Genomic DNA, 26,147 nt, shown 5'->3' with positions numbered 1-26,147 from the left:
TTTAGTGGTTATTAAAAGTGATAAAAAAAAGTAAAAAAAAAAAAAACAACCCTAATTTGCACAACAGTTATTGGCATACTCCTGCTTGCAATGTCACTCGTGATTTTTGCCCGCTTTGGGGGTGAAAAAATCATCGAAGCTAAATGAATGATCATGTATTTCCACTTCACTGCTTAAATGTTACACTTTATAGTTACCTTGCTCATGTTTGTTGTGTTGTCATTTCAGTCTTCGAGAAAGATATTCACTGCATGGATGCAGGGTCGAAGTGTCAGGTCATTTGCTATGGGAGCATTTCTCACTATAGGTCCTTTGAGTCTGCAGCTAACTCTATTTTCTCAAAATCTGTATAACAGAAGACCTTACAATTAACAATTGACTCCGAAAGAAGTTCGCAAATGTATTCCTGTATACAATTGATATTTTATTTTATATGCTTCTATATGTGCATAGTATTTAAAAAGATCACAGAAATTATTTGAGGCTTCAGAACGAAACGGTAGGTGGCAGCAGACAGACCAGAACCTTTGAGCTACGTCGCTCAGAGCACGCGCGCCATTCTAAGGCCCCTTGTCCAAAACTACGGCTTCGGCTCCAGTTTCAGCTCAGTCTATATAGCTTTGCCCCGCAGTTGTTTTGACAATGCCTTGCGTGTACGCGCTCAGTGCTTCAGACGAGAGGACGGAGACTGAAGCCGAATCCAAAGCCGAAGCCATGGATTCAAAGAAAGGGCCTAAGAGAAATGGCAGTTCGTCTAGTCTGCCGCCACCTAGCCTCACTGGAAGTCTTGTTAAAGATTAATCTAGAAAGTAAACACGATCCCATACAATTGTTTTACATTTAATACAATGAGATAATATCAAAAATAATTATGTACAAAACATCATGAGCTGTGCTAATTGATATTCACGACGCTACACTAAAAACTAAAAAATGGGACAGTTCCACTTTAACTAGTGACAACAACTAACTGAACATCTTGTAAAAATAGGAAACTTAAATTTTCTTTTAAAACCAGAAATTATATTTTAAATACATATTTCAGCACTTTAAAATTCAATTTAAAATTATTTGATGTAAAAGATTACTTTTATAATTATATGCACTTGACACCTTTTGCTATTGTCAAAGACCAGTAATCTCCCCAGTATGTTGAAAACCAACATATCGCTAAAATAACAAATCCGTAAAAATGTTGACTCAATTGGTTGTCATGGAAACTACAAGAGAAAAACAAAAGACAAATTAAAACGCCCTTGACGTTGCACTAATGTGCGTTGAGATTCCAGAATAAAACGCTTCAGGCTTGAAGCCGTTTTCAGATACAAATATTTTACTTCAGAGGGTGCCGTTTCTCACAATGTTGTATACTATCAACAGCTGTCCATTGTCGTTGCCAACTTAGTGTTTACGCTAACAATTATTTTATGTAATAACCAAGTCCACTCTCGTCCCCTAGATGTTGGGTATATGCTTTATACAGACTGTAAACATAAAGTTGAATTTATTCTGATTCTGAGCTGCTTTGCTGATCAGGTTCGAGGTAGACGTAATCATCTTTGTTGAGACTCGCCATCTCCAGATATCCCTGGAAAAAAAACACAAATGAAAACACTTACTTTGCAAATATTCTGAAAGATAATGTTTAATGAGAATGTTGGTGAATGGGATTCTTTGGAACGCTAGGTGGCAGCAAACTTATATTTATAGTCTGGAAAACATTCAAATGAAAGCAGACTAGAGGCTGAAACAAATTAAAATTTACGTTTTGTAAAAAATGCTACTCTTTACATGTAGTGTTGATCACAAGAGGAACAAATAAAAGAATGTTGGTGAACTTTGGAACGCTTGGTGGCAGCAGACTTACCAGAAACTTTCCATTGTGTACTGTAGATCTGAGCATGTGCACATTCCTGACAACACGTAGGTTTTTAGCCCACCTTGTTGAGCTCTAATTATGGCCCTCTTTAAACATCGGTGAACTGCAGCCTAATTATTTACATGGACGGTTAGTCTACTGCCACGTACCTAGCGTCCTAAAAGTCCCCATTGGGCAATATTTATGCATCAGCCAGCCCACCCCCTTACAGTGGAAAAGGGACTTTTTGTATTAAAGTCAGTGGACACTATTGGTAATTACTCAAAATAATTATCATCAAAACAACCTTACTTGGTAATGAGTAATGGGGAGAGGTTGATGGTATAAAACATTGTGAGAAACGGCTCCCTCTGAAGTATTGTAGTTTTCAAGAAAGAAGTAATTTTCCACGAATTTGATTTCGAGACCTCAGATTTTGAATTTGAGGTCTCGAAATCAAGCATCTGCTGAAACCACACAACTTTGTGCGACAAGGGTGTTTTTCTTTCATGTTTATCTCGCAACTTCGACAACCAATTGAACTCAAATTTTCACAGGTTTGTTATTTTATGCATAATATGTTGAGATACACCAAGTGAAAAGACTGGTCTTTGACAATAACCAAATAGTGTCCAGTGTCTTTAATATAATACAAACCGTTGCATCTGTCAGTAGTATATCTAGCTTGGAGTGCAGCTTCGTGAAGTCCGGTCGCTCGCTGGATTTCTCCTTCCAACAATCCATCATTATTTTGTATCTGGCAAAACAATTACAAAATACATACAAGTGACTCTCTTCCACTCACGGATAATTGCATCAAATAATGATATTAAATATCTTATGCAGAATCTGTCAACAAGAGGCGCCAAAGGCACTTCACACAAAAAATAACATTAAGAAAATGCACAATGTATGACTAAAACAACAGAACTTATGTTACGTAGAAGCAAAAATAACAACGGGATAATGTCAATAACACAAATCGATAACGAAAATCAAAACAGACATCCGGCAACAAATTATTGTCTGAGGTGATGTTTGACAGCTGCACCCACGTCCTCAGCAGACCAATCAAATCACTGGTTCTGAAAAGCAAGTCTTTGCAGAGTGTCATGGCCGAGTGGTATAGAGCATCAAATTCAAGTTCTGGTGCTATTAAGTAACCATGGCAGAGTGTGGGTTCGACACCTGTGTCATTAAAGTCACCTGGAAATAGAATTTTCTTTTCTTTCAAACATAAGGGTATATGCTTACGAACAATAAAACAATTTTTTTTAGTAATTGTTTGTCACGATTTATATGTTTAAAAAATATATAAAGTTGTTTGGGGGCTGACTCCGCTTACCCCTTTTGTGACGTCAATCGAGGCAGACTTTGCCGGCAATGCGTATAGTAAACACACGTGCAAAGTACATGTACGTCCAAGTCGTGAGTTGGTACGTTTCAAAAAGTGTTTTTCTGCATTCAGCAGCAATACACCTGGTCGGCATTGCCGGAAGAAAACAAAACAAATATTTTTTTGAAACGTACAAACTCACGACTTGGTCCGTACATGTACTTTGCAATTGTGTTTACTCTACGCATTACAGGCAAAGTCTGCCTCGATTGACGTCACGAACAGTGCCCTCTCGGCGGGTCGGGGTCTACTCTTAAATTTGTAAATAACATAAGAACTGATTTTTTTAAACCTTAGTTAACTGTTTATTCACATTCCACTCATCAAAACACATATATTAGTGACAAAAGCTTTATTTTGAAAAAATACCACTTCCAGGTGACTTTAAGCAAGATACTTTACTATAATTGCTTCTCTTCACCCATGGGTAAATGGGTACCTGCGAGGGTAGAGGTTGATATTGTGAATGAAAAAGCCACAAGCGCCTTATTGGCAGCTCAGGTCTGTATACTCCCCAGGGAGCTGAGAAACATTAAAAAGGGATGTTATTGGCCATTGATACGGTTATTGTGAAATTCCCTATATAAGAATTTGTTATTATTATAAAGACAGTGTATCAGTCTATGGGTGTATAAAATAGACATTGAGGAGCAATCTTACATATCATCACCGCAGTGTAATGGCTTCGGTAGTCTGTAGCCTTTCTGGAGTTCAGTAATCACCTTCTGGGAAGACATGCCAGGGTAGGGATGCGATCCTTATAAAAAAATTTAAAAAAGCATAGAACATGGAAACAACTAGCGTTTTGTCAAGGCCTTTGTGTGGCTTGAAGAGCCGCGATCCCAAGCGACTCGAAAGAGAGACCACGCACGCGAGTGGCAAAGTCGTTCCGCTGTTTACGCTACAAATGCCTTGACCAAAAATGCTATAAAGCTCATGGGAGAGTTTCAAATAAAAAAAAAGTGTGGCATAGACACATCGCAATTGGCGACATCATCGTCGGTTGACTTACAACAAAGTATATAGACGATGTGACCTCTGACGTCACACAAAAACCATAACATGATTCGCGCGCATACCGCCGTGCAAAACCTTTGTGTTTTGGCAGCCAGCTAGAAAGTGTACGCAATCTTAGTATGACTACGCAACTCAGTGCCCGGCGAAACATGACGTATGTAGTGTTTTGTCAACAGAGGGCGGTTTGAATGTAAACATAGGTCACATCGTCTATACACACGGTGTTCCCGCAAACTGAGTATACATTGACGAAGTATGTCTTGGTTTTGTTGTTGTTTTTTTTCCCCAGCAATATTTATTTAAATGCTGTCATTCAATACAATAATGCACATTATGTCGAATGTTAAAGGAACACGTTGCCTTGGATCGGACGAGTTGGTCTATAAAAAGCGTCTGTAACCGTTTTTTTTATAAAATGCACATGGTTGGAAAGATGTTTTAAAAGTAGAATACAATGACCCACACAAACATGCCTCGAAATTGCGTGGTTTTCGTTGCACCTCGTCGACTAACACTGTCGGCCATTTATGGGAGTCAAATTTTTGACTCCCACAAATGGCCGACCGTGTTAGTTCGCACAGTAAAAGAAAAACCACGCAGTTTTGAGGCAATTCTGTGTGGATCATTGTATTATACTTTTAAAACATCTTTCCAACCATGAGCATTTTATAAAAAACGGTTACAAACGCTTTTTATAGACCAACTCGTCCGATCCAAGGCAACGTGTTCCTTTAAGTACAACATTAGTGTGGTATGATAGGTAGACACTAATTCAATACTAAGCAGCAAATTAGTAACAACACTTCAGGTATACGGTTACTTGTGAGATGCTTTTGTTCCCTACAGACACACATTTAGTACAACCATGGTACAACCAATATTGGTATACAGGGTTCTGTGACTATCGCTTACCTAGGGTTACAAGTTCCCATAGCAGAACGCCGAACGACCATACGTCACTCTTTGATGTATACATGTTATTGATCAGTGACTCGGGAGCCATCCACCGAACTGGTACCCGTCCCTAGATAGTTATAATTAGACCAAGTTAGTAAATCAAATAATGTAATGTGTAATAACTAACAGCTGTTTTCCTGTTTTATTCATTTTATTTTCCTTCGAGAAAGACTCTGCTAGGGTCAAAACGTCAGGCCATTAACCATTTTTTGCATTGATATATTAATTTACACTTCCAATGATGAGGATGAAAGAAAACATCTTAAAATAATTAGGTCTGAAATGTCATAAATGGTGGGAAATAATTAAACTAATTTCCCGTTTGAAATTTATCGCTCAGTGAGCTTTGTATTCATTCTTATTTTTAATCAAAGTCATGCAATATGTGTTATCGGTGTATTATTATTTCTGTGACCCAGATGGCCGATCGATCTCAAATTTCTACAGGTTTGTCAGTTATTGTATATGGTTGATTACATAACGTGCTTACACAGCCAGAAACAATTCTGATGTTTCCTTGATAGTTGTTATCTTACCCGTGATTGCATTTCGTATTGGTTTTTCTCAGCTATATCCCGAGCCAAGCCGAAGTCCGCCACCTTGCACACTAGGCCGTCTCCTAGGAGAATGTTACGGGTGGCTAAATCGCGATGAATGCACTGGAAATAAAGTACGGGACATTTTGTTATAATAAAGGCTGTGAGCAAACCAAATGGCGACAATTGCCCAAGATCGTCATAGTTGGAGGAAACTTGTAGTCACCTTTTTGAAGACGAAGGATGCTGATAATGTTTTTGGCCCAATGACCTGGGCTCTATCAAATGTAAAGCGCATTGAGACATTTATTGTAAAATGCGATATATAAGAACTTGTTGAAACACTGCAAACAACTGGGGTGTAAAAATTAGCATATTAGATGCGCGCGTCGTGCTCTGTCGTTTTGGGGTTTGGATTTTTTGTTAAGCCAACATTAAGTTCATACTCTTCTCAAAATATTATATAATATACAAAATAGTATACTTTCATACTGAACATCCTTTTCCCTCACCACTTTACTCCTATTGGTTAACTGACACCAATTGTTTCTGAAATAGAAACTTTGATTGGCTTTAATTTTCCCGCTTTTTTTCTGGATCATTCCCTTAATCCATCCATTTTTAATAAATGGAAATGTATTTGTTTGTACTTGTCTCTGAAAAAGGTCCGGTTTAGATCGAAGGCTAAGGCCATTTATATAACACCCAAGCAGATCCTTGCCATTTGATTGGAGGATTGTCCGTCACGTGATAGCAAATAAAAGTACCATTGCACGCTGAGTCACTCGCCGTGCTTTTTCGTTCCATCCGAAAAGTACCATTGCACGCTGGCACGCTGCCAGCGTGCAATGGTACTTTTCGGATGGAACGAAAAAGCTGAGTAAAAACATCACTGCGTGCGCGTGTCTTTGGTAACGCAGCAGGTGTTACTGCAAGAAGGCATAGTAAAATTACTAGCATTCGGCTTCTACAGTTGAAATTGTTTGTTTTGAAAGTTGTTTCTTTCAATCAAAATGACAAAGTTCTACTTGGATGTTATATAAAACAAATAATGAATGTTTTTCATTCGTGCAATGGTGCGAATATGTTCATTCGTTGAAAGCTGGAATGTTCCATTCAACTCGGCTCCGCCTCGTTGAATAGAACATTCCATCTTTCAACTCATGAACATATTCGCACCATTGCACTCATAAACATTCATTATGTGCATACTATTACCCTACTCATTATGTATATACAAAATAGTACAGGTAGGTTTCATCGTTTGAAATGAGTTATATAAACACATAGTTGTGGACCCTTCTCGAGTGAATTCTGACCAAGACTGTTAGCGTACTCTCTAAATGTAAGGAGTGAAAACTCTCTTGTCCGAGTGGTGTCATTTTCCCTCTTTTGAGAGTGAAAGTCAAATCTGTATCACTCTTTTGGGGTTAAATTGGAACGAACTTCACTCTAAATCGAGTTGAAAGCACCCGACTTTCACTCTTAAAAGAGTTGTCTGCCATGGCGGCTCTTTGCAAGAGTGGTATGGCGGACAAACGAGTGGTTTTTTCATTTTGTTTGTATTAAGAGAGTATAGACCTACCTGTTTGGACGCCAAGTACTCCATACCACGTGTTACCTGACAGGCGAAGGTTAAGATCTCCGTAGGGGTGAGGTTATCTTTATTGAACTCGGCCTTATTCTGGTAAGCAGCCTCGGAACCAGTCCTGATGTGCCTCAGGTAGGTCTGCATGTTGCCGTGTGGAACGTACTCCAGTAGAATGTAAGATGGTTCTGGAAATATACATCAAAAATACAGATGTGTCAAACGGGGCACTTATTACATGCATTTTGTGGCATATAGCACCGAGTTGAAGCTCTGGTGTTTCAGATCAGCAGAGTGTGGGTTCGAGACCGTGTCTTGACACTTGTTGTTCTCTTAAGCAAGGCACTTAACAGGAATTATATTAACTTATTTAGTTCTTGGGAAAAATGTAGGATAATCCATCAAGTGCAAGGGTTGAACTACTTGTACACATGGTGTAGGCTCTAATTTCAGGCTATTTAATAATAAACAAAATCAGATTTTTCAAATGGCAAAAAAAAATCGGAGAACAAACTATAGTGTATAGGATAAGGAAGAATATCACACACGACTTAACCATTATTACTGCTTCCTTCGGGAGGGACATAAAGCCGGAGGTGCGTGTATTGTAAAAACAAAAAATTACACAAAAGACCAAAGTCCCCACTGTTCTATTAAAGAGAAAGGGCTCGCCCTGTGTCTGGCAGTGCATTTACCTCTGAAGGCTGAACTTGGCAAAAAAAGGAAAGGTAAAAGGAAACATTGTGTTGTTTACAGTGGGATTTCACTGGGTTTAAAACTTGTAACGTTTTACCTTTTTTTAAAGACTTTATCTATTGGAAAGTGAGCCCCACTTTCCAAGTTCATCACAAAACTGAAATTTACTTTATCTTGAAATCGAGTCCAGGGGTGCAGTTCACTGAGAGTTAAGACTAGTCTTATCTCGAGTTAGGACAAGTTACTCGTTTTAACTCAGGACTCGCCACACGTTTTTAATATCTCCTTCAGAACTAGTCCTAAGTTAGGACTAGTCCTAACTCTTTGTGAAGTCGAGTCCTAGTCGAAATTGATAGTACCTACCTCTCTCTGTACAGCAGCCTAACATTGAGACGACATTAGGGTGTGGCTCCAGCGACATGTACAGATCCAGCTCTTTCTTGAAGTCACTTTTGTCCGTTGGCGTAGCTGTATCTATTAACAACACGAAGGAAATAAAAATTAAAGCACACAATGTGTGACATACACAATGTATGACATGAAAAAAAAAAGGTAAAAAAAAACAAAAAAAAAAACAGGACTTATTTTTTCGGGAAAGAATCAGCATTTTTTGTCACCACAGAAAAGTCTGATTCAGAAAATAAGTCTGAAATGTTGCATCCTTTGTATACTTCACTGAGACAACGAAGGCGCGTGCCTCCATAACTACATTGGTGCCCTTGAAATGCTCCAGTAGAAACTTAACATATCGAATAACAATAATGGATGCTAATAATCATTTCGCAAATAGGAACCAGACTATTTTGTTCTTCCAGCCTCGATTTGGTAACATTGATAGATGGTAGAAATTCAAGACGGCTGCACCATGAAAGGTCTATGAAAGAGCGAACTTACCTTTCAGCATCTTCACGGCTACAGTAGTATTAACTCCCCTTTGTACCAATCCTTCAGCTTCGGCTTTGTAGACCACAGCAAAAGACCCACTACCTATGATCCCAAAGAGGTGTAACATGTCCCGGGGAAACTCGGACTTGTTACCGGTTGGTGGTGGGTTTATATACGTGTTTGCCTGGCGATGCTGAAAAGCGCAAAGACACCCATACTTAATTAATTAGGTGGAAAAGTTTCCGTTTTCACGCCATCACATTTTCATTCGATATGAAATATTATAGTATCTAATTTACCTCTTACTCAATGACATATCCTATTTTTGTAAAAATTAGTGAAAAGGGGGTGGCGAGGTGCGGAAAATTATCCAAATAGGTTTGCGGTAACACCATGATGAACACTATGATTATTAATTGGAGACAAGAAACTAATATCGTCTGCTTGTCGTATTCTTTCCCGCCATTTTAAAACCAAACACCAACACCTTAGAAGAACATTATTAGTATAAGTGTTATAATTGTTTCATCGGCCAATATACAAGACAATAACGTTCACAAAAATACAGTATATACTTCAAGTAAACAGATTTAGGAAAACTGGTATATACACTATGAATAATTGCAAATGTTCGCTGACGAAGGCAGCACACAACTCGTTCCACTCTGAATTGTTGGCAAACAATGTCAACGTTTGCGAAGGTGGAACGCACCCCGGGTATATTAATGTCCCTCCAACCTCGATTTGGATTACGATGATTCTGTCATGAGAATGGACTTCACGGGATGTCGTCTTCCGGTATGACGTCACCACGTCGTCATCTTTAAAACCGATGACGAATCAAATAGAAAACACACACGCGCTGCACACAGGCTGGTTCAATGAGCGACCTTCTCTTAAGCCTGAACATCTCACGTCACACTATTCAGCCCATGTACATAATAATTACTTTTGAGATTCGCAGTTAAAACCAACGTACATGTGTGTATACATGTAATAAAGCCAACACCCGTCGTTATCCTTAGGGGAATAGTCTACTTTCTTTTAACCTCTAGCCGAGGGCGCCCTACTTAAGTGACGTCATGATCAACAGAACTTAACTATACTATCTATCTAGCCCATGTCGCTCCACTGCAGAAGGAATTAGGCCTCTTCATCATCATTCCACCTCGATCTTTCCTGTGCTTGTCGCAACCATATAACGGTTCCGAATTCTCTGATGTCGTCCATCCAACGCCTGCTTGGTCTGCCTCTTCGTCTCGTATGTGTTCTTGGGGTCCATTTCGTAACACAATGTGTCCATCTGTTGTCATGGCGCCTTGCAAGGTGGCCTGCCCACCTCCATTTCTTTGTTTTTCCTGTATGATGTCCCTGGCATTTGTTTTCTTTCGTACATCCTCATTTCTGACCCTGTCCTTTCTTGTAACTCCTACCATGATCCCCAACAGGTCTATATACAGTTTCGATTTCAGTTTTATCCATTGCAAATTTTATTTATTTTATCTATTTATTCTATATCCAAAAGCGGATAACCGCCATTTACAGGTATCATTTAAAAACAACACAGATTATAAAACTAATGCAAATATTATTGAAAATTACAATAACTTCTGTGACGTCACTCTATAATTGATGAAAGTGTAAATTTTTTTTGCGATTCTATACACTAAACTGTAGATTCGTTACAAACTAAAAAGTAGGATTTGAAACTTTGCATGGTGGAAATACGATATGGAAAGGTTTGCGGTAACACCAGGTAATGACCAATGAGTCGGGGTGGTTCCGAAACTAAGAACCATTGGTTTCAACTCTAAAAAGTAATAGTTCAACTTGAATTGACTTTTTCCAAATTGAAAGATAACATTTTGTGCAAAACACAGCTAAAAACATGATAGACTATTATTTAATTTGAAAAAACATTTTCAAGTTGATTATTGAATTAATTTAATAATAATGATAATAAAAATAATATTTATTCGGGCAAACACATTTACAAGCACATGTGCACACATTAAATATATTTCAAGGCAGTGGACACTATTGGTAATTACTCTAAATAACTATCATCCTAAAACCTTTCTTGGCTACGAGATAATGGGGAGAGGTTGATAGTATTAAACATTGTGATACACAGCTCCCTCTGAAGTGACGTAAATTTCGAGAAAGAAGTAATTTTCCACGAATTTGATTTCGAGACCTCAAGTTTAGAATTTGAGGTCTCGCAATCAAGCATCAGAAAGCACACAACTCGTGTGACAATGGTGTTTTTTTCTTTCATTATTATCTCGCAACTTCGAGGACCGATTGAGCTCAAATTTTCACAGGTTAGTTACTTTATGCATATGTTGAGATACACCAACTGTGAAGACTAATCTTTGACAATGACCAATAGTGTCCACTGTCTTTAAGAAAACAAAGTAAAACAACAGTGGGATGCCCAGGAGAGCATAAAAGTAAAAAAAATTACATAAACTATCGCCAAAGGCGTATGTCTCCTAAACCCCCAAAATACATTAAGGCAAGAGAGGGCATGTAACAAAGGCAAAGTAGATAATACAAATCACTGAGCAACCAAGCATAGATATACACAGATATACACATTTTAAAGGAGATCCGTTAATAAGCAAGTCTATATACATGAAGGTGGTTCTTGAGCTTACAATAAGCATTCCGGTAAGGGGGGGGGGACATGTGAAATTGTAAAAAAAAAAAAAAAAAAAGGAAATCCCCTAAAGACCTTACCTTTTGTGATTCCATCTCGCGTCCGTTCTCGGCTTGCTGCGGTGTGCCATTGCGACTAGCCCGAGACCGTCTCGCGTAGCAGACGAGGGCTATAGCTATAAGCAACAGCAGCAACACCACACCGGCAGAAACGGCTATGGCGATTATAGTGGTATTGTCTGCTTTGCCAAAGAAAAAATGTAACAAATTTCATAAAGTCATTTACGGTTTTTGAACACAGATATAGGTGCTGATTTGCCTTGATTTTAACGATACAATAGGTGATTTGGGGATAAGAGTTTGTAACATTGCTTAGGCCAATGGGGGACTTTTGACTCAATTGGTTATCCAAACGTGGATGTATTTACAAAGCAAACTCCCACAAATGACGTCAGCGGCATTGTCCTTTGACGCCCGCTCTCAGCGGCAGAAGTGTTTTTAGTTTTTCAAAAAACCTTTAGGTAGGGGCCTGATTTTTTAATCGATAATTACGAAAAGTTCGGAAGTGTACACATATCAAAATTACATTAAAATGGTGAACAAGTGCATTATAAACAAGTAAAAATACCATTTCTGTTGAAAACATTCCGCTCATGTAGCTGTATATACATAAAATAACAAACCTGTGAAAATTTGATCTCAATCGGTCGTCGAAGTTGCGAGATAGTAATGAAAGAAAAAACACCCTTGTCACACGAAGTTGTGTGCTTTTAGATGGTTGATTTTGAGACCTCAAATTCTAAACTTGAGGTCTCGAAATCGAATTCGTGGAAAAATACTTCTTTCTCAAAAACTATGTCACTTCAGAGGGAGCCGTTTCTCACAATGTTTTTTTACCATCAACCTCTCCCCAGTACTCATCCCAAGTAAAGTTTTATGCTAACAATTATTTTGCTCGTTACACTTTCGTATTATACTACTGTACAGTGAAGTTGGTGCCTTCTATGCAGGTAAGATTTGAGTTATGAAGCTTTGACAATTTTCCGCCCCAGAAACGGGCCCTAATATGTAGGACTCCGTATATGTGTACAGCAGAGAGGAAGGGTCCTTTATAGGGCTATTAATACCGAACGTGTCTTTTTCTTTTCAGAGTCGGGCACTCTGATATGTTTTTATAGTCCTCATCACTTACCCGTACTGCTCGTCGGACTGCCGTTCTGACAGTTTTTTCCACTGAAACCCGCATCACATTGGCAGTTGTAGTCGTTGTTTTGCTCTGGTGTACACATACCTCTGTCCATACAGGGATTGGATTGGCATGGTGATGATGCTCGCTGTTCTGTATGGATACAAACATGAAACAGTCGCTTTGAGGACATTTACTCTTCCTCCTATACGCTAAGCGAAAAATGGGTGGGGCACTAGTTACACCAATGCAAACTTGATGGAGTTTATGGTTCCAGATTCTCCCATAAGCAACATTTTGTCCATGTCTTTCCTGGGAAGCTTATCAAACGCATCCAGCGTCTTACAATTTGTAAGAAAATACACTCTTGTTACAATTTAGCAAGGGACCCTTGCGAAACTGCTCTCATGTGAAAGGGTTGTTTGGACGTCTAAACCAATCTTACCGTCGCACACCGTCCCAGTCCAGTTCATTGTGCACTCACAGTCGAACCCTGAGTTTGATGCCACGCATGTTCCACCGTTTTTGCAAGGGTTTGATGAGCAAACTTCAGTAGTTTCTGTACATTAATGTTAATCATTATGGATCAAGGAGCCAGTGTTAATAAGCCATGCATGATTTGTCTTTCTAAACAGTCAGCCATTTTAATTTTATTCCCCTAATGACAAGTTTGTGTGAGCAAAAAATGTTTAGCGTCCTGCCTTTTTGAAAAAGGGAAGAAGTGCATTTTTATATTTTAGTTTAGAACTTCACATACAGCCAAATAAAAACAAAATTTTTAGCGTCCTGCCTTTTTGGATAAAAGGAAGGAAAATGGCATTTATGTCTTTTAATTATTTTTTTTACTTAGATCGTTTAAATGTGTCCTTTTTTCCACAAGAGAAAAAAGGGAAGGCAGACTCCAACAAAGAAAGCTGGCGGGAACGCTAAACATGTTTCTTTTTTAGTTTGCCTAAAGCTGTATTTAGTTTTGTTAGCGAAACAAAGCAATATCCGGGAACCCTTTTCTGCTAAGCAAGTTAGATGTTATGCAATTCAATTAGTAAGTTTTGAGACTAAGAGTTGGCACTTAGATCGTTCAAATGTGTTTTTTTCTCAAAAGATCACAAAGAAGGTATAGCCTCTGTAAAGAAAGCTGGTGGGGACGCTATACATGTTTCTTTGTTAGTTAGCAAATAAATCAACATCTAGCAGGGACCTGTCGAAAGCAATGTATTATTTGCTTCCAACCCATTTCTGCTAAAGCAAGTTAGATGTTATGCAATTAAAATTGCAAGTTTTGAGACTAAATGTGTACTCACCACATGTCATACCAGTCCAGCCTGAGGTGCACATACACGTAAAGTCATTTTCATTATTTGTACTCGAACATGTTCCTCCATTTCTACATGGGTTACTCGGCGTGCACATTGCAGCCACTGTCAAATAAACGTAATTAAGGTGTACGTTAATGACAATAGAAAATAGAATTAGCAGTTGCAAAAATGCTTATCAACACTACATGGACCTATATATGTTGCTATCTATAGACGCAAAAAAAAAGAAATGAATGGACTGACGTGAGCCAGCTATCGAAACGTAACATGTATAATGTTTCTAACCTTTATACTTTTCATCAAAGGTGATTATTTTGCATGTCTAGCGATGTTCCCCACAAGCCTTAGTTTGTTCACGGAGGAATAAATGAGAGGTTCCTCCATGGTTTGTTGTTTTGGGGGGAGGGGGGCTAACCCAGCTTTCACAGACTGGCACCAAAATCCCTGCGCGCCCGAGTCATCGTAATACACCAGCGCGTGTTTGTACAAGAATGACGTCATCAAGTGTTGTTATTCTTAACTTGGTCGCATGGGCGTTTGCTAACAAAGGTTTGACAGGTGAGTAACACTCTAAAGAGATATGACAAAACCTGGCCCCTGTAAAATTATGATTTCGTTTATATAAACCTCCAGGTATTCAATTGTGGGATTGGCCAAGGCCACCATGCTAACATGCCGTTTGGAATAAGTAAACGGGTGCAAGTCACGGAAGCCAGATGGAGAATAGGTGAACAGTCGAATCTAATAAGTTCGTTGTAAATATTGTGTGACACCATTACCACGACTGTGGTAGCACAAGGGTGTGTACAGCATATGTAAGGTTGGATGTACATGTACATATTTGGACATTTTAAGTTTAGATTAAAACGCTACAGTTTTAGGAAACGGGTAACAACAATAACATTGTTCTTTATCATGCACGTCCGATCTCTGGCCGCATCATTCGCAGACGGCGGATCGGACACCCGTCCTCAGAAATCTGGGAAACGGCCCGTGCCTGAATCTGTTCTCACTCTCTAAAAACTCTCGGGTCAGAGTTACCCGGATTTGGGTCCCAGGCGGCCAGACCCATTTCTGGGTCTGTCTGACCCGGAATCCGTGTCAATGTGTCCCGGAATTCGTGTCATTGTGACGTAGAAGTTTGGCTAAAAGCGGGCATTTTGACTCGGATTCCGGGTCACATTGACACGGATTCCGGGTCAAACTGACCAAGTTATGGGTCTGACCACTGGGACCCTATGGGTCTGATCCCCCTGGGACAAATCTCGGCCAATTTTTACCCGGAAGTCTTTAGAGTGCACATTTAAATATGTATAGGTGAACAAATTATCCAAACCCAATTCGAAGAAAATTTCTTTCTCAAAATAGTTTATACTGCGACAACTAGAAGTACGTTTTTACGGTCATGAAGTTTTTGCGTTTTCACCAATCTATGACCCTATATAGGCATACGCCTTTAAAACTTGACCTTGCAGTATACAAGTAATTTTGTCAGGTCTAACATTGTTGAATTATTTTAACTTACAGAAAAAAATATAATTAGAATGTGCTCATCCAGCAAATCGCATTCACGACCTCAATATACATAGGGAATAAATTTAATCGGGTTAATTGAACATTAATTTTATTAGCTTTTATCTGACAGTTGGATATTAAAAATAATCCATCATTAATCCGATGATCTCATTAAATAAATATTACACTATGTTTGGGAATATCGTACAATCTGAAGTGTGTTTCATTATTGTATTTAGAAAGAAAAATATTGAACTATAGGTTCAGATAAAACTCAAATATTTTCCAAAACATTTTAAAGGAAATGCATGTATACATTTTTTGTAAAGTTAGGGTACATGTATCTCCAAACCTGCACGGTACAACCGTATTTCTAACGCGGCACTGCGCATAACTTTAATCGTAATGGAATAATTGCACAATTTACAATCAACTTAAAGGCGTTGGACACTATTGGTAATTACTCAAAATAATTGTCAGCATAAAACCTTACTTGTTAACGAGTAATTGAGAGCTGTTTATAACATAAAACATTGTGAGAAACGGCTCCCTCTGAACTAACGTAGTTTCGAGAAAGAAGTAACTGTCCACGAATTTGATTTCGAGACCTCAGAATTAGATTTTGAGTTCTCGAAATCAAGCATCTGAAAGCACAACTTCGTGTGACAAGGGTGTTTTTTCTTTCATTATTATCTCGCAACTTCGACGAACACTTGAGCTCAAATTTCACAGGTTTGTTATTTCATGCAATGTTGAGATACACCAAGTGAGAAGACTGGTCTGACAAAATTACCAATAGTGTCCAGTGTCTTTAAAGGTAGTTCATGAACACCACATAAAACCTCGATAGTGAGAATTGCGAATGTAACTTTAATGCTAATGGAACATTTTGCATCATTTCTTGAAAGTTTATCTCCACTAAAAATGTATGCCAAGGTAAATTTGACCTACATCATTTTATTTTATTAGTGTACTTTTTTTAAATTATTAATATTTAGCATGTTGCATTGTGTGTTATGATGGGAGTGGAGTGCACCCCTATATACTCTATAAACCAAGGTCTTCCGGGTTGAGTTGTATTGATTACATACAATGCATTACGGTATCACATTGTCATCGAAGATTACGGAAATAGTGTTCTTTTGAAACAAGATTAGGCCTACAGATCGGAGAGAAAATAACGGCAGTACATAATTACCATATACGTACAACAGGCATGGGTATATGTGTGAATTCAAGTTCCCAAACAAAGAGTCAGGGAATCACAATATCTTTCGAAAGAACGTACAAATCGTCCCTGCAGAAAGTTCGGGCTCTTTGGATCTTATTATGTGGTGTCAGAGACGTAGTTTTGTTTACACTCTTTGCTCTATCTCCATACACAATGTATGGAATGACTTCCCCTTTAAAGCCATTATACACTTTCGGCACAGAAACAAAACAAAAGTTCACAGATTTACAAATAACTTTCTGCATCAGCAGCTCTATGAAATTAGGTCCCGGATTCCACAGACATCATCTCACGAACAATAAGACCTTTAAAGGAGTCGTAAGACCACCCTGACTTGTTCTATTGTAAGACCACCGTGCACACACACTCTTCTCGTTTGGATCTAATGAGCGTTGGAGAATATCCTATCCAGATCCAAAATTTCACATACAAATTATTACTTGTTATTTTATGCATGTTGGGGTACACAAAGTGAGAATACTGGTCAAATTGACAACATTACCAAACGTGTCCAGTGCATCTGTAAATATAAACCATTATTTTGTTAAGTCAGTTTTTGGTTGGAAGTTGGCAGTATTGTATTCTATTTTCTTACCATAATAAATTGCTATCAGCAGTAGAAAGCATCGTAAGGATAACACGTCGATCATCGCGAATGTTGAACCACCTTGCAACCGCTTCCGCTGTGCATCAATACACGATTATTTTCAAAAAGTAATATTCCTCTTTCCCGATCCTCTTCATACGATAAATTATACAGCTGCTATATCAGAATGAAGAATGACATGTTAAACAACGGTTAAACCAGCATTCCACGTAGAATGAACATAATAATGGGTGCACTTACAACCGGCCCCAATAGGTACCACTATGAAAAAGTGCATGCAGACAAAAGCCAGTGGAGACGGTTACGCCTGAATAAACCGATCCCTCTGGCTGGACAACAGACGTAGAGAATAAGTTTTCTTTACCCTTATGAATAATTCATATTTTTCTAGGTGTGTTCAGTGACGCAATATTGGTATAAGCCAGCCCTGTAGTTCCCATGATAGGGATTATAACGGAGATCAATTAGAGGAAACCATATTATATTCCCAGTTTGAAGTCATGAATGAATGCAGCACAATGTAAGGTCGGTCATAAAAAAAAAGAATCAGTTTGTTAGACACTGCTTTAGAATTAAAAAGGTCGTGGGTTCGAGTCCCATCCCGAGTATTAAATATGCCAATCATTTTTTTCACAGAGCTCGAGAAAGTACTGAGTACATTATATTAGTTACCTGTTCATGTTTGTTGTGTTGTGTTGTGTTGTCATTTAGCCTTCGAGAAAGACTCTGCTAGGGTCGAAACGTCAGGCCATTAACTATTTTTTACATTTTTTTTTTATGTGCTAACCCAAGTCGGTTATGGGTGAAACCAAAAATATGGATACAAATAAATCACAATGAATGCACAAAATTGCTTTGTGCATTATGCATCGCAGACAATAAAACAAATATATTTATATATAAACTGACACAATTTTTCGGACATTGCGCCTGACATACAAAAATGATCAAAAGCGCATAACATACGTTAAAATGAAAATCAATGTATAGGGGGACACAGTAGTTAGTTCAGAAATCGATACGTAGCGCCCTCTGCTGGTTGGTACAGCCCAGGATCAACAAACAAAACGCGACAACATTACAAGCGTGCGCGGAAGCTCATCATTCTGATCACAAAAGATGTTCCAGTTTTTAGCGGGATTAGTTTCTAGGTAAGTATGATTTGGAAGATCAGAAATCATTGTTACAGTAAGTGACGTGTTATGTTAGACTCCCGAACTACATAGTAGACGACAGACATAACAAATTAATAACATTGTGTAGGCCGGTAGTTTAAAAGTTTTTCCCGAAATAGATGTAGCTAAACAAAGTAGACAGGCCGTACAACTACAATCATTCATAGACTTAGTAACTAATAGAACAACTTTCATTCAATCTTTCATTCAATAACAATGTCACTCAATACTAAACAGACAGTGCTACTCTAGCTCAGATGGTCTTGGTCTCAGATAGTTGCGAAAATCGTAACCATCCTCTCCGCCGCCGGGAGGAGGGTTACGATTATCGCAACTATGTCTCGGACTGACTTGACCTGGGGCCAATTTCATAGAGTTTGCTTAAGCACGAAAATAGATCGCTTATTTTTCACATGTTACTGTCAAACATTTAATGCCATATAAATTGCTTGTGACTGGTATTTAGCTGTTGTTTACTTAGCATAACAATTGAGTTGAGTCTTGGCCGGTAATCTGATTTTACTAAGCAAGGATTTTTTTGCTTAAGCAAAATTTTGTGCTTAAGCAGCTCTATGAAACTGGGCCCTGAGCTGAGGCACACGTCACTGTGCCTTTCCTTTGTTTATGTGAGTTTGTTTGTGCTCGATTTCACAACGAACTAAAATTACCAAGACAAATTTGGCCCGTAAAAAGTGTAATCTTTGTGCTTCGTTTTTAGAGGCCAAGGGCGCCCAGGTATTTTCTTATTATAATATGAGTGACTTGAACTTCAATTGTAAATTTCTACTGGAGCATTTCAAAGGCACAAACGCATTGACTTGGGGGCATGGAGGCAATCGCCTTTGTTGCCTCCCCCTGAAGTATCAAGCCTGAATTATAGTTATACATTGATTGATTGCTTAACCGCAAAAAAGTCTGGTTGTCATTTATGACAAAATTGCCTGAGAGAGAGAGAGAGAGAAAGAGGGCACATTGAGAACTTTGTCAAACTTAAATCTGCTACGGTTAAAACTATTAGTAATGAAAACATCTCTTCTGTTATTTCTAATCTATGAATTGTCATGATTATGTGGAAAATAAAGTAAAGTATAGTAAAAGACCTTATGCACATGACGTCATTTCAGTAGGGCGCCCTCACCTAGAGGTCAAAAGGCGGTTTTTCATTGGCCAATCCTGTGCGCCGCGCGTACAAACCTGTGCGTTTCGATTGTTTTGTCACCGTTTTTCCACTATTAAAAAGATGGCCGCTGGATGACGTCAATGCATAAGGTCTATAGTATAGTATTACAAATTCATTCATAATAATGTACGTCCATAAATTTATCAATTGTATCATCTTTGCCAGGTCTTTCACTACAAAAATGATGTCACTTCTAATGATGCTATCCACCAGTATTCTTCTTTCTTCACAAGGTATGGACAAATCAAAATCTACTAAAGAGTATGTTCTATTTTAAGTTTTGAATGTCGTGTCGTCCGAGTGGTCTCGTTCACCGAACCCAAGCTCTGGTGTCAGCAGCAGAGTGCGGGTTCAAATCCGTCATGACACTTGAGCCCTTGAGCAAGGCACCAACCATAATTGTTCATAAAAGTTGGGAAGTAGTGCATTCTGCTCTGCAAGCCAGGCTCCTACTAGTGAATGGTACCCATGCCTACATTAACACAGACTTTGAAGGGGTTTGTTTCAGCACCCCCCCCCCCCCCCCCCTTGAGCAGGGGGCAACATGACCTTGGAGTAGGTGGTAAGATGCTCCCGGGAAACGAAGGCAATTGCCTCAATGCCCCCTTCCGTCGATTTTCACCAAACTCTTCCTAAATTAGGATTAATCTTAGGACTTAGGAAGGGTTCAGTTTCGTATTCAAATACGTATGACGCTTTGAACCCATCCAAAGTTACGCCCTAACTTAAGTTATGATTAATCCTAGCGTTTCGTGAAATTGGCTGCTGGCCACTGCCTAAGTGCCCTTGAAATGATCATAGGGTGGCCTTTACCAATACAAGGAGAAAATGCCTTGGTGCCCTTGCCCTTTCAAAAAACAAAGCATACAGGCATGTAGGTGGCAATTTCCCCCTGCCCTGGTGACAGTGGATTGGAAAACCAAAGTCTAGGATACCAAGCACTATTTTTATTTCGCAACTTCGACGACCAATTTAGCTCAAATTAACACAGGTTTGTTATTTTATGCGTATGTTGAAACACACCAAGTGAGAAAAGACTGGTCTTTGACAATTACATGTACCAACAGTATTCAGTGTCTTTAAATTAATAATTGTTATTTCAATGTCCTAGTTTCTGCTCTGGAGTGCCACACATGTGCTGATCTTTCTCGTCACATTGGACAATCATCATTAGAATGTGAAGCATCTTACCTTAAGAACCACACCAGCGAGCTCTTACAAGGATGTGCAGTTCCTCCCTCTGGATTCACGACCCGCTGTACTAAATTTGGTGGCGAGGCTAAACACAAAAAATCAGCTGGTTAGTAGTAGTACATACTGTAGATTTTGTGACACTAGGTGGCAGCAGGTATAGTTTTTATCTTTTGTTAATCAGGCCCGGAATTTTATCTTTGTGACAAGTAGGTGGCAGCAGCTTAGGATGACCATCTATAAACGCGATTCACTTGAAATGGAATCGCGTCAAAATACTTTTTTACGCGCGTTTACATGTAAACTTTTGGACAGGAAAGGCCAAGACCAGGGCAACAAATGCCATGTCGTTATGGCTTCCTCGTAATTACAGGCCTACTTTTTCATTCTGTTTTTAATTTTTCCAAATTAAATCTCAACTTGTTGCCTCTCTTTTCATTCTAATTTGTATTTTACCACTTGGTATCTTTTTATACTTTCCCATCTAGGATCAAGTGTACTAGTGGATGGTGTCTCCAGGGGATGTGGACTATTCAAGGAGTCCTCTATACCAGAAAACAAATGTTATGTTGGAGAAGAGGCTAATCCCTGGCTGCCTTATCTAGTACCTAGCTCAGATGGTGCTACGGTCAATGGAGTAATCTGCTTCTGTGAGGGCTCTGGCTGTAATGGTGTAGCCTTCCTCAAGCCGTTTTCATGGTTGTTCCTCAGTGCACTCACTATGTTGTGTGTATTACTAAGGTAGAATGTGTTACTCTTTCTTTCTATTCGTTTTGTGTACATGTATCTTGACACGATACTTAATTAGCCTTAATTTGAGCAAAAATTTCGCAGGATTAGGCATGTAGTTTCATCATTAAAGGGACACGTTGCCTTGGATCGGACGAGTTCGTCTTAAACAAAAGCATTTGTAACCGTTTGTTATAAAATGCATATGGTTAGAAAGATGTTTTAGAAGTAGAATACAATTATCCACACAAATTTTCCCCGAAATTGTGTGGTTTTCCTTTTATTTTGCAAACTAACACGGTCGAGGTAAAAGGAAAACCATGAAATTTCAAGGCATTATTGTGTGGATCAAATTCTACTTTTACAACATTGTATTTTATAACGATTTCTTATAACAAACGGTTTCAAATGCTTTTCAAAGACCAACTAGATCCAAGGCAACGTGTTCCTTGTTAAAAAGACAAGGCCATTTTCATTATGCAAAGGGCACTTCTATTGTAAATTTTTGAAGGGGCACCAAGGTCAAGGCCAGGGGCAATGGAGGCCCCTGCCTTGGCCCTCGGTGGCCTGTGTGTCATTCCAGGCCTGCAGGTTTGTTCTTTCATGTACATGTGTATATTAGGTTATATTAAGTTTGGATGCAAACTCGTCATCATGAAAATCTGTGTGTGCATTTTTAGGGCTGTACGAAACCCAAACAGCCTCGTAGCATTGACGGACTACATTATAAAATGCAATTGTACTTCTTACCCACTACCCTAACTGCTCTTTCTACGCATTGAATTCATCCTGACAGAATCAAACAAAACATGTAGTTGGATTTTGAAGGATTTGGTCACTGGATTAGTTTTAATAATTATCTATGATTACTGAATGACTTGATTTCGGAAAAACTTCACTATGTCTTCTTCTTTTTACATCTGTTGACAAGATTGTGTAATATTTTGTACTATGACGACAGCATTAACCACTCTCAATGTGCCTGACAGGAGGATTTGTCACCCTCCTGACCAAAGTATTCAAAATTATTTTAAAAGAAAGATTGATCACATTCCATTGCCATTTCTAATTCATTGTAAAGTTAGGTTGTTATGATGAATATTTTGTATTGAAACCAAGGATGCCTTAAGAGTTATTTAATAATATACGAGGATGTTAAATTTGCATCGGGGATAAAGAATATTATTATTATTATTTTTTTTTTACCTATACACCAATGTTTTTTATCCCCGATGCTAATTTATTTCACATGTCATTTAAAGATATGTTTATTGCAAACTGTAAAATGTAATTAAAATTGTAAATCAAAAAAACAACAATGAATATTTGATTTTTTTTTTTTAATTATGAAATAGGACCTACCTCACTGAAAACCATTGTTTGTAGTGGTGTTCTATTTTTGCACAACAATAAAGATAGCTATGCACCCATTTCAAATAAAAAAGAAGTTTAATTTTGTATGTTTCCATCAAGTAACCAAGAGTTTTGTAAAATATTTTGGTGGATCACAACTTGATTAAAGTCTATATACATGGAATTGAAACTGTTGGATATGATCAGAGTTCTATTTTTCGTTTAAATTAATAGAAACCCTTCTCTAATTCGCTAATCTCTATACTTTATATATCGCCCTCCAATATGTAAGTTTCAACTATTTTTGTCGCTCCAACCCGCAATGATCATGTTCAAGAAACTGCTGAAGACCTATCTAATCAGAGCTCCTATCTTTCCACTGTCAACAGTGGCGCAAGGAATGGGCCCCTGCCCAATTAGCCAGCCTTTTTGTGGTAAGGATGACGCTATAGTATTGCACTGTTTGGTTCAAGTGTCTACAGACAAATTTATCCAAACCTGTGTCGTAGTGCTGTGTCCACCATACTCCAACATTCCCCCCCACAGAAGTGTGGGGGCGGGGTCTACGAGGTACCCTGCGGGGCACTATGGGGCGGCCAATAGAGGGCGCTATTTAATTCTTAGCGATATTACCTGCCGGTATAGGGAAATATGCAAAAATAGTATTGTGCTCTACAGGCAAGTATGAGTGAAGTAGATTGTCTTATTGATGTCTCCCCTATTTTGTCTAGTGTCTTGACTTTTAATCTAATCACATTTTGTGGATGTTTTCAACTAAAAAGCCCCATCCGCAGGACAAGGCAATTATGTAAAGCATTTGCTGAAGGCGGACGTGCCCTGCCAATGACTCGAACCCAAACTCTGCTGATCAGAAACACCAGAGCTTGAGTTCAGTAAATCTGTAAACAAGGGTGCTGCTACATTGTATGTGACCTAGAACACCAGGGTTAACCCCCTACGTTTCTACGATAAGTGTTCAGGGCGACAAACTACCGATTATATTGACAAATCTGTACAGAGTGATGTAAGTACCCTGGGAAAGGTCCCCATGCCCAATGGATGTCCTGCCAAATTTATCTTTTAAGTAAAACTTATGCTGGGAACCTAGTCTTGAAATCAAGTCGGTAATTGTTATAATAATAATACATGTATAATAACAGCATTTACAAAGCGCCATATATCCCAAAAATTGCTCAAAGGGGCTGAAATATGTTATAGTAAGGTTTGCGGTAACACCATGTAATGATTCGATCAGTAGGCCTATGCTGAAACGTCGAGTTGAAACCAACAGTTGTTTTCAGAACCACCCCAACTCATTTAGTGATCATTACATGGTGTTACTGCAAACCCTACTGTTTCAAATCCTACTCGGTAATTGTCGTGCGGTCTTTTTCGCCCGCCCGCCGCTCTGTGTATCATTCCCACTGTAGTTGCTGGGAGGGTACACACATCCTTGATCCCAATATGTGTGAGTCAGTCGCAATTACTGCTACCTACGGCCGTTGCATGAATGTATATTAGTACGGTGACTGTTGCATGAACATTGGATGTGTGCTTGTAATAGGCAGCACTGGTAGCCAAATACAACACTGGACTAATGACAGTTGTCATCAAGTCTACCTGGAACCATATTAATGTAATTTACAATGCATTTTCACTGGTTACCATTCAGGCTTGTACATGTGTGCTTCGTCTCTGAAAGGCCAAGGGCACCAAGGCATTTTCTCTAGAGCATTTCAAGGGCACCAAGGCAATTTTCTCCTAGAGCATTTCAAGGGCACCAAGGCATTTTCTCCTAGAAGCATTTTCAAGGGCACCAATGCATTTCTCCTAGAGCATTTCCAAGGGCCCAAGAGCAGTTTCTCCTACAGCATTCAAAGGGCCACCATGCATTTCTCCTCAGAGCATTTCAAGGGCACCAAGGCATTTTCTCACTAGAGGCGTTTCAAGGGCACCAAGGCATTTTGCTCCACTAGAGCCATTATCAAGGGCACCAAGGCATGTTTCTCCTAGAGCATTTCAAAGGCACCAGGCATTTCCTCCTAGATGCAGTTCAAGGGCACCAAGTATCAGGCCTGACCATTTTCTCTCTTTCTACTGAGTGACTTGGCAGACTTACCAGCTTATGAATTCTCGAGACACAGCATATCCAAAATTCAGCAGAATTCAGCCTTCTCAAAAGTTTTAAGCGATTAAAACCAGAAGTCCATAGTTCTACACTTTTAAAATGTCAGTTGTGCATGCAGTGAAAAAGAATAAGCAAAAATAATCAACTGAAATGATCTGCCAATAAAGAAATTATAACATTGAGATTGAGGTTCAATAATACTCATCTTTATCTTTGTTTCATTTCTATTTATAAACTGTAAACAAATAACATGTTGTCTATGAACAAATACGTTCAAGTTTTTTTTTAATTAATAGACCTACATGTATGCAGTTAGCGCTATTTGAGTTTAGTGCAATAATAAGGAACAATAATCAGAGATGACGTTACAAAATAATGCACATGTTGGCAATCTTTTCCCAAAACTGTTAATACATACAAAATACGAAATCATGCAAATGATGTGACTCGTGATGTCATCAAAGCCCACAGGTCAAAGGAAGACAGGCACAAAGGGTCCACTGATCTATGGTAAAGAAAATATACAAATCTTACACTTTTGCATGCAGATGCTGGTGTTGTCATTTTTATGTACATTTTGCAATTTAGTTTAGTCATTCTAAAATTACTAATGTAAAAATTCCATATCACCTCTGTACATAATATATATACATCACTTAGTGAGAAATACACTTTGGATATTTAAATATCAAAACACTAATGAGAGCTGTTGATAGTATAAAACATTGTGAGAACCAGTTTTTGAGAAAGAGGCAATTTCTTACTCAAATATTCAAATACTTCAGGCTTGAAGCCTTTTTTAGGCATCTGAAAGCACACAACTTTGTGCAGTAAGGATGTTTTTTCTTTCATTATCCTCGTACAACTTTAAAGACCAATTTGGTCTAATTTACACAGAATTTATATTTGATGCAATGTTGAGAAACACCAATCAGAATACTG

At 38.6% G+C, this 26,147-nt stretch overlaps 2 protein-coding genes across 4 annotated transcripts; one reads left to right on the top strand and one right to left on the bottom strand.

Moving 5' to 3' along the window:
- Positions 1 to 411: 411 nt before the first annotated feature.
- Positions 412 to 17,696, bottom strand: LOC117301646 (tyrosine kinase receptor Cad96Ca-like). 3 transcript variants are annotated; one of them, XM_033785666.1, is made up of 13 exons: positions 17,438 to 17,696; positions 14,082 to 14,198; positions 13,226 to 13,339; positions 12,787 to 12,933; positions 11,676 to 11,833; positions 8,943 to 9,126; positions 8,412 to 8,522; positions 7,350 to 7,540; positions 5,765 to 5,887; positions 5,184 to 5,295; positions 3,915 to 4,011; positions 2,516 to 2,615; positions 412 to 1,588 (listed from the first exon to the last, which is right to left on the bottom strand). In XM_033785666.1, the coding sequence occupies exons 1-13, from the start codon at positions 17,490 to 17,492 to the stop codon at positions 1,505 to 1,507; spliced, it is 1,593 nt and encodes a 530-aa protein (XP_033641557.1). In that variant the 5' UTR covers positions 17,493 to 17,696; the 3' UTR covers positions 412 to 1,504. The 3 variants fall into 3 exon arrangements, with proteins under 3 accessions (XP_033641557.1, XP_033641558.1, XP_033641559.1); XM_033785667.1 differs by lacking the exon at positions 17,438 to 17,696 and adding an exon at positions 14,382 to 14,461; XM_033785668.1 differs by lacking the exon at positions 13,226 to 13,339.
- Positions 17,697 to 18,514: 818 nt separating this feature from the next.
- LOC117301641 lies at positions 18,515 to 21,918 on the top strand. The gene is made up of 4 exons (XM_033785660.1): positions 18,515 to 18,600; positions 19,970 to 20,037; positions 20,916 to 21,104; positions 21,484 to 21,918. The coding sequence occupies exons 1-4, from the start codon at positions 18,569 to 18,571 to the stop codon at positions 21,738 to 21,740; spliced, it is 546 nt and encodes a 181-aa protein (XP_033641551.1). The 5' UTR covers positions 18,515 to 18,568; the 3' UTR covers positions 21,741 to 21,918.
- The last annotated feature ends 4,229 nt before the right edge of the window (positions 21,919 to 26,147 follow it).

Source organism: Asterias rubens, chromosome 17, assembly GCF_902459465.1.
Source record: "Asterias rubens chromosome 17, eAstRub1.3, whole genome shotgun sequence".
NCBI classification, from domain to species: Eukaryota; Metazoa; Echinodermata; class Asteroidea; order Forcipulatida; family Asteriidae; genus Asterias; species Asterias rubens.
Note: the sequence above shows the minus strand (reverse complement) of the source record. Positions and strands in the feature narration are given on the sequence as shown.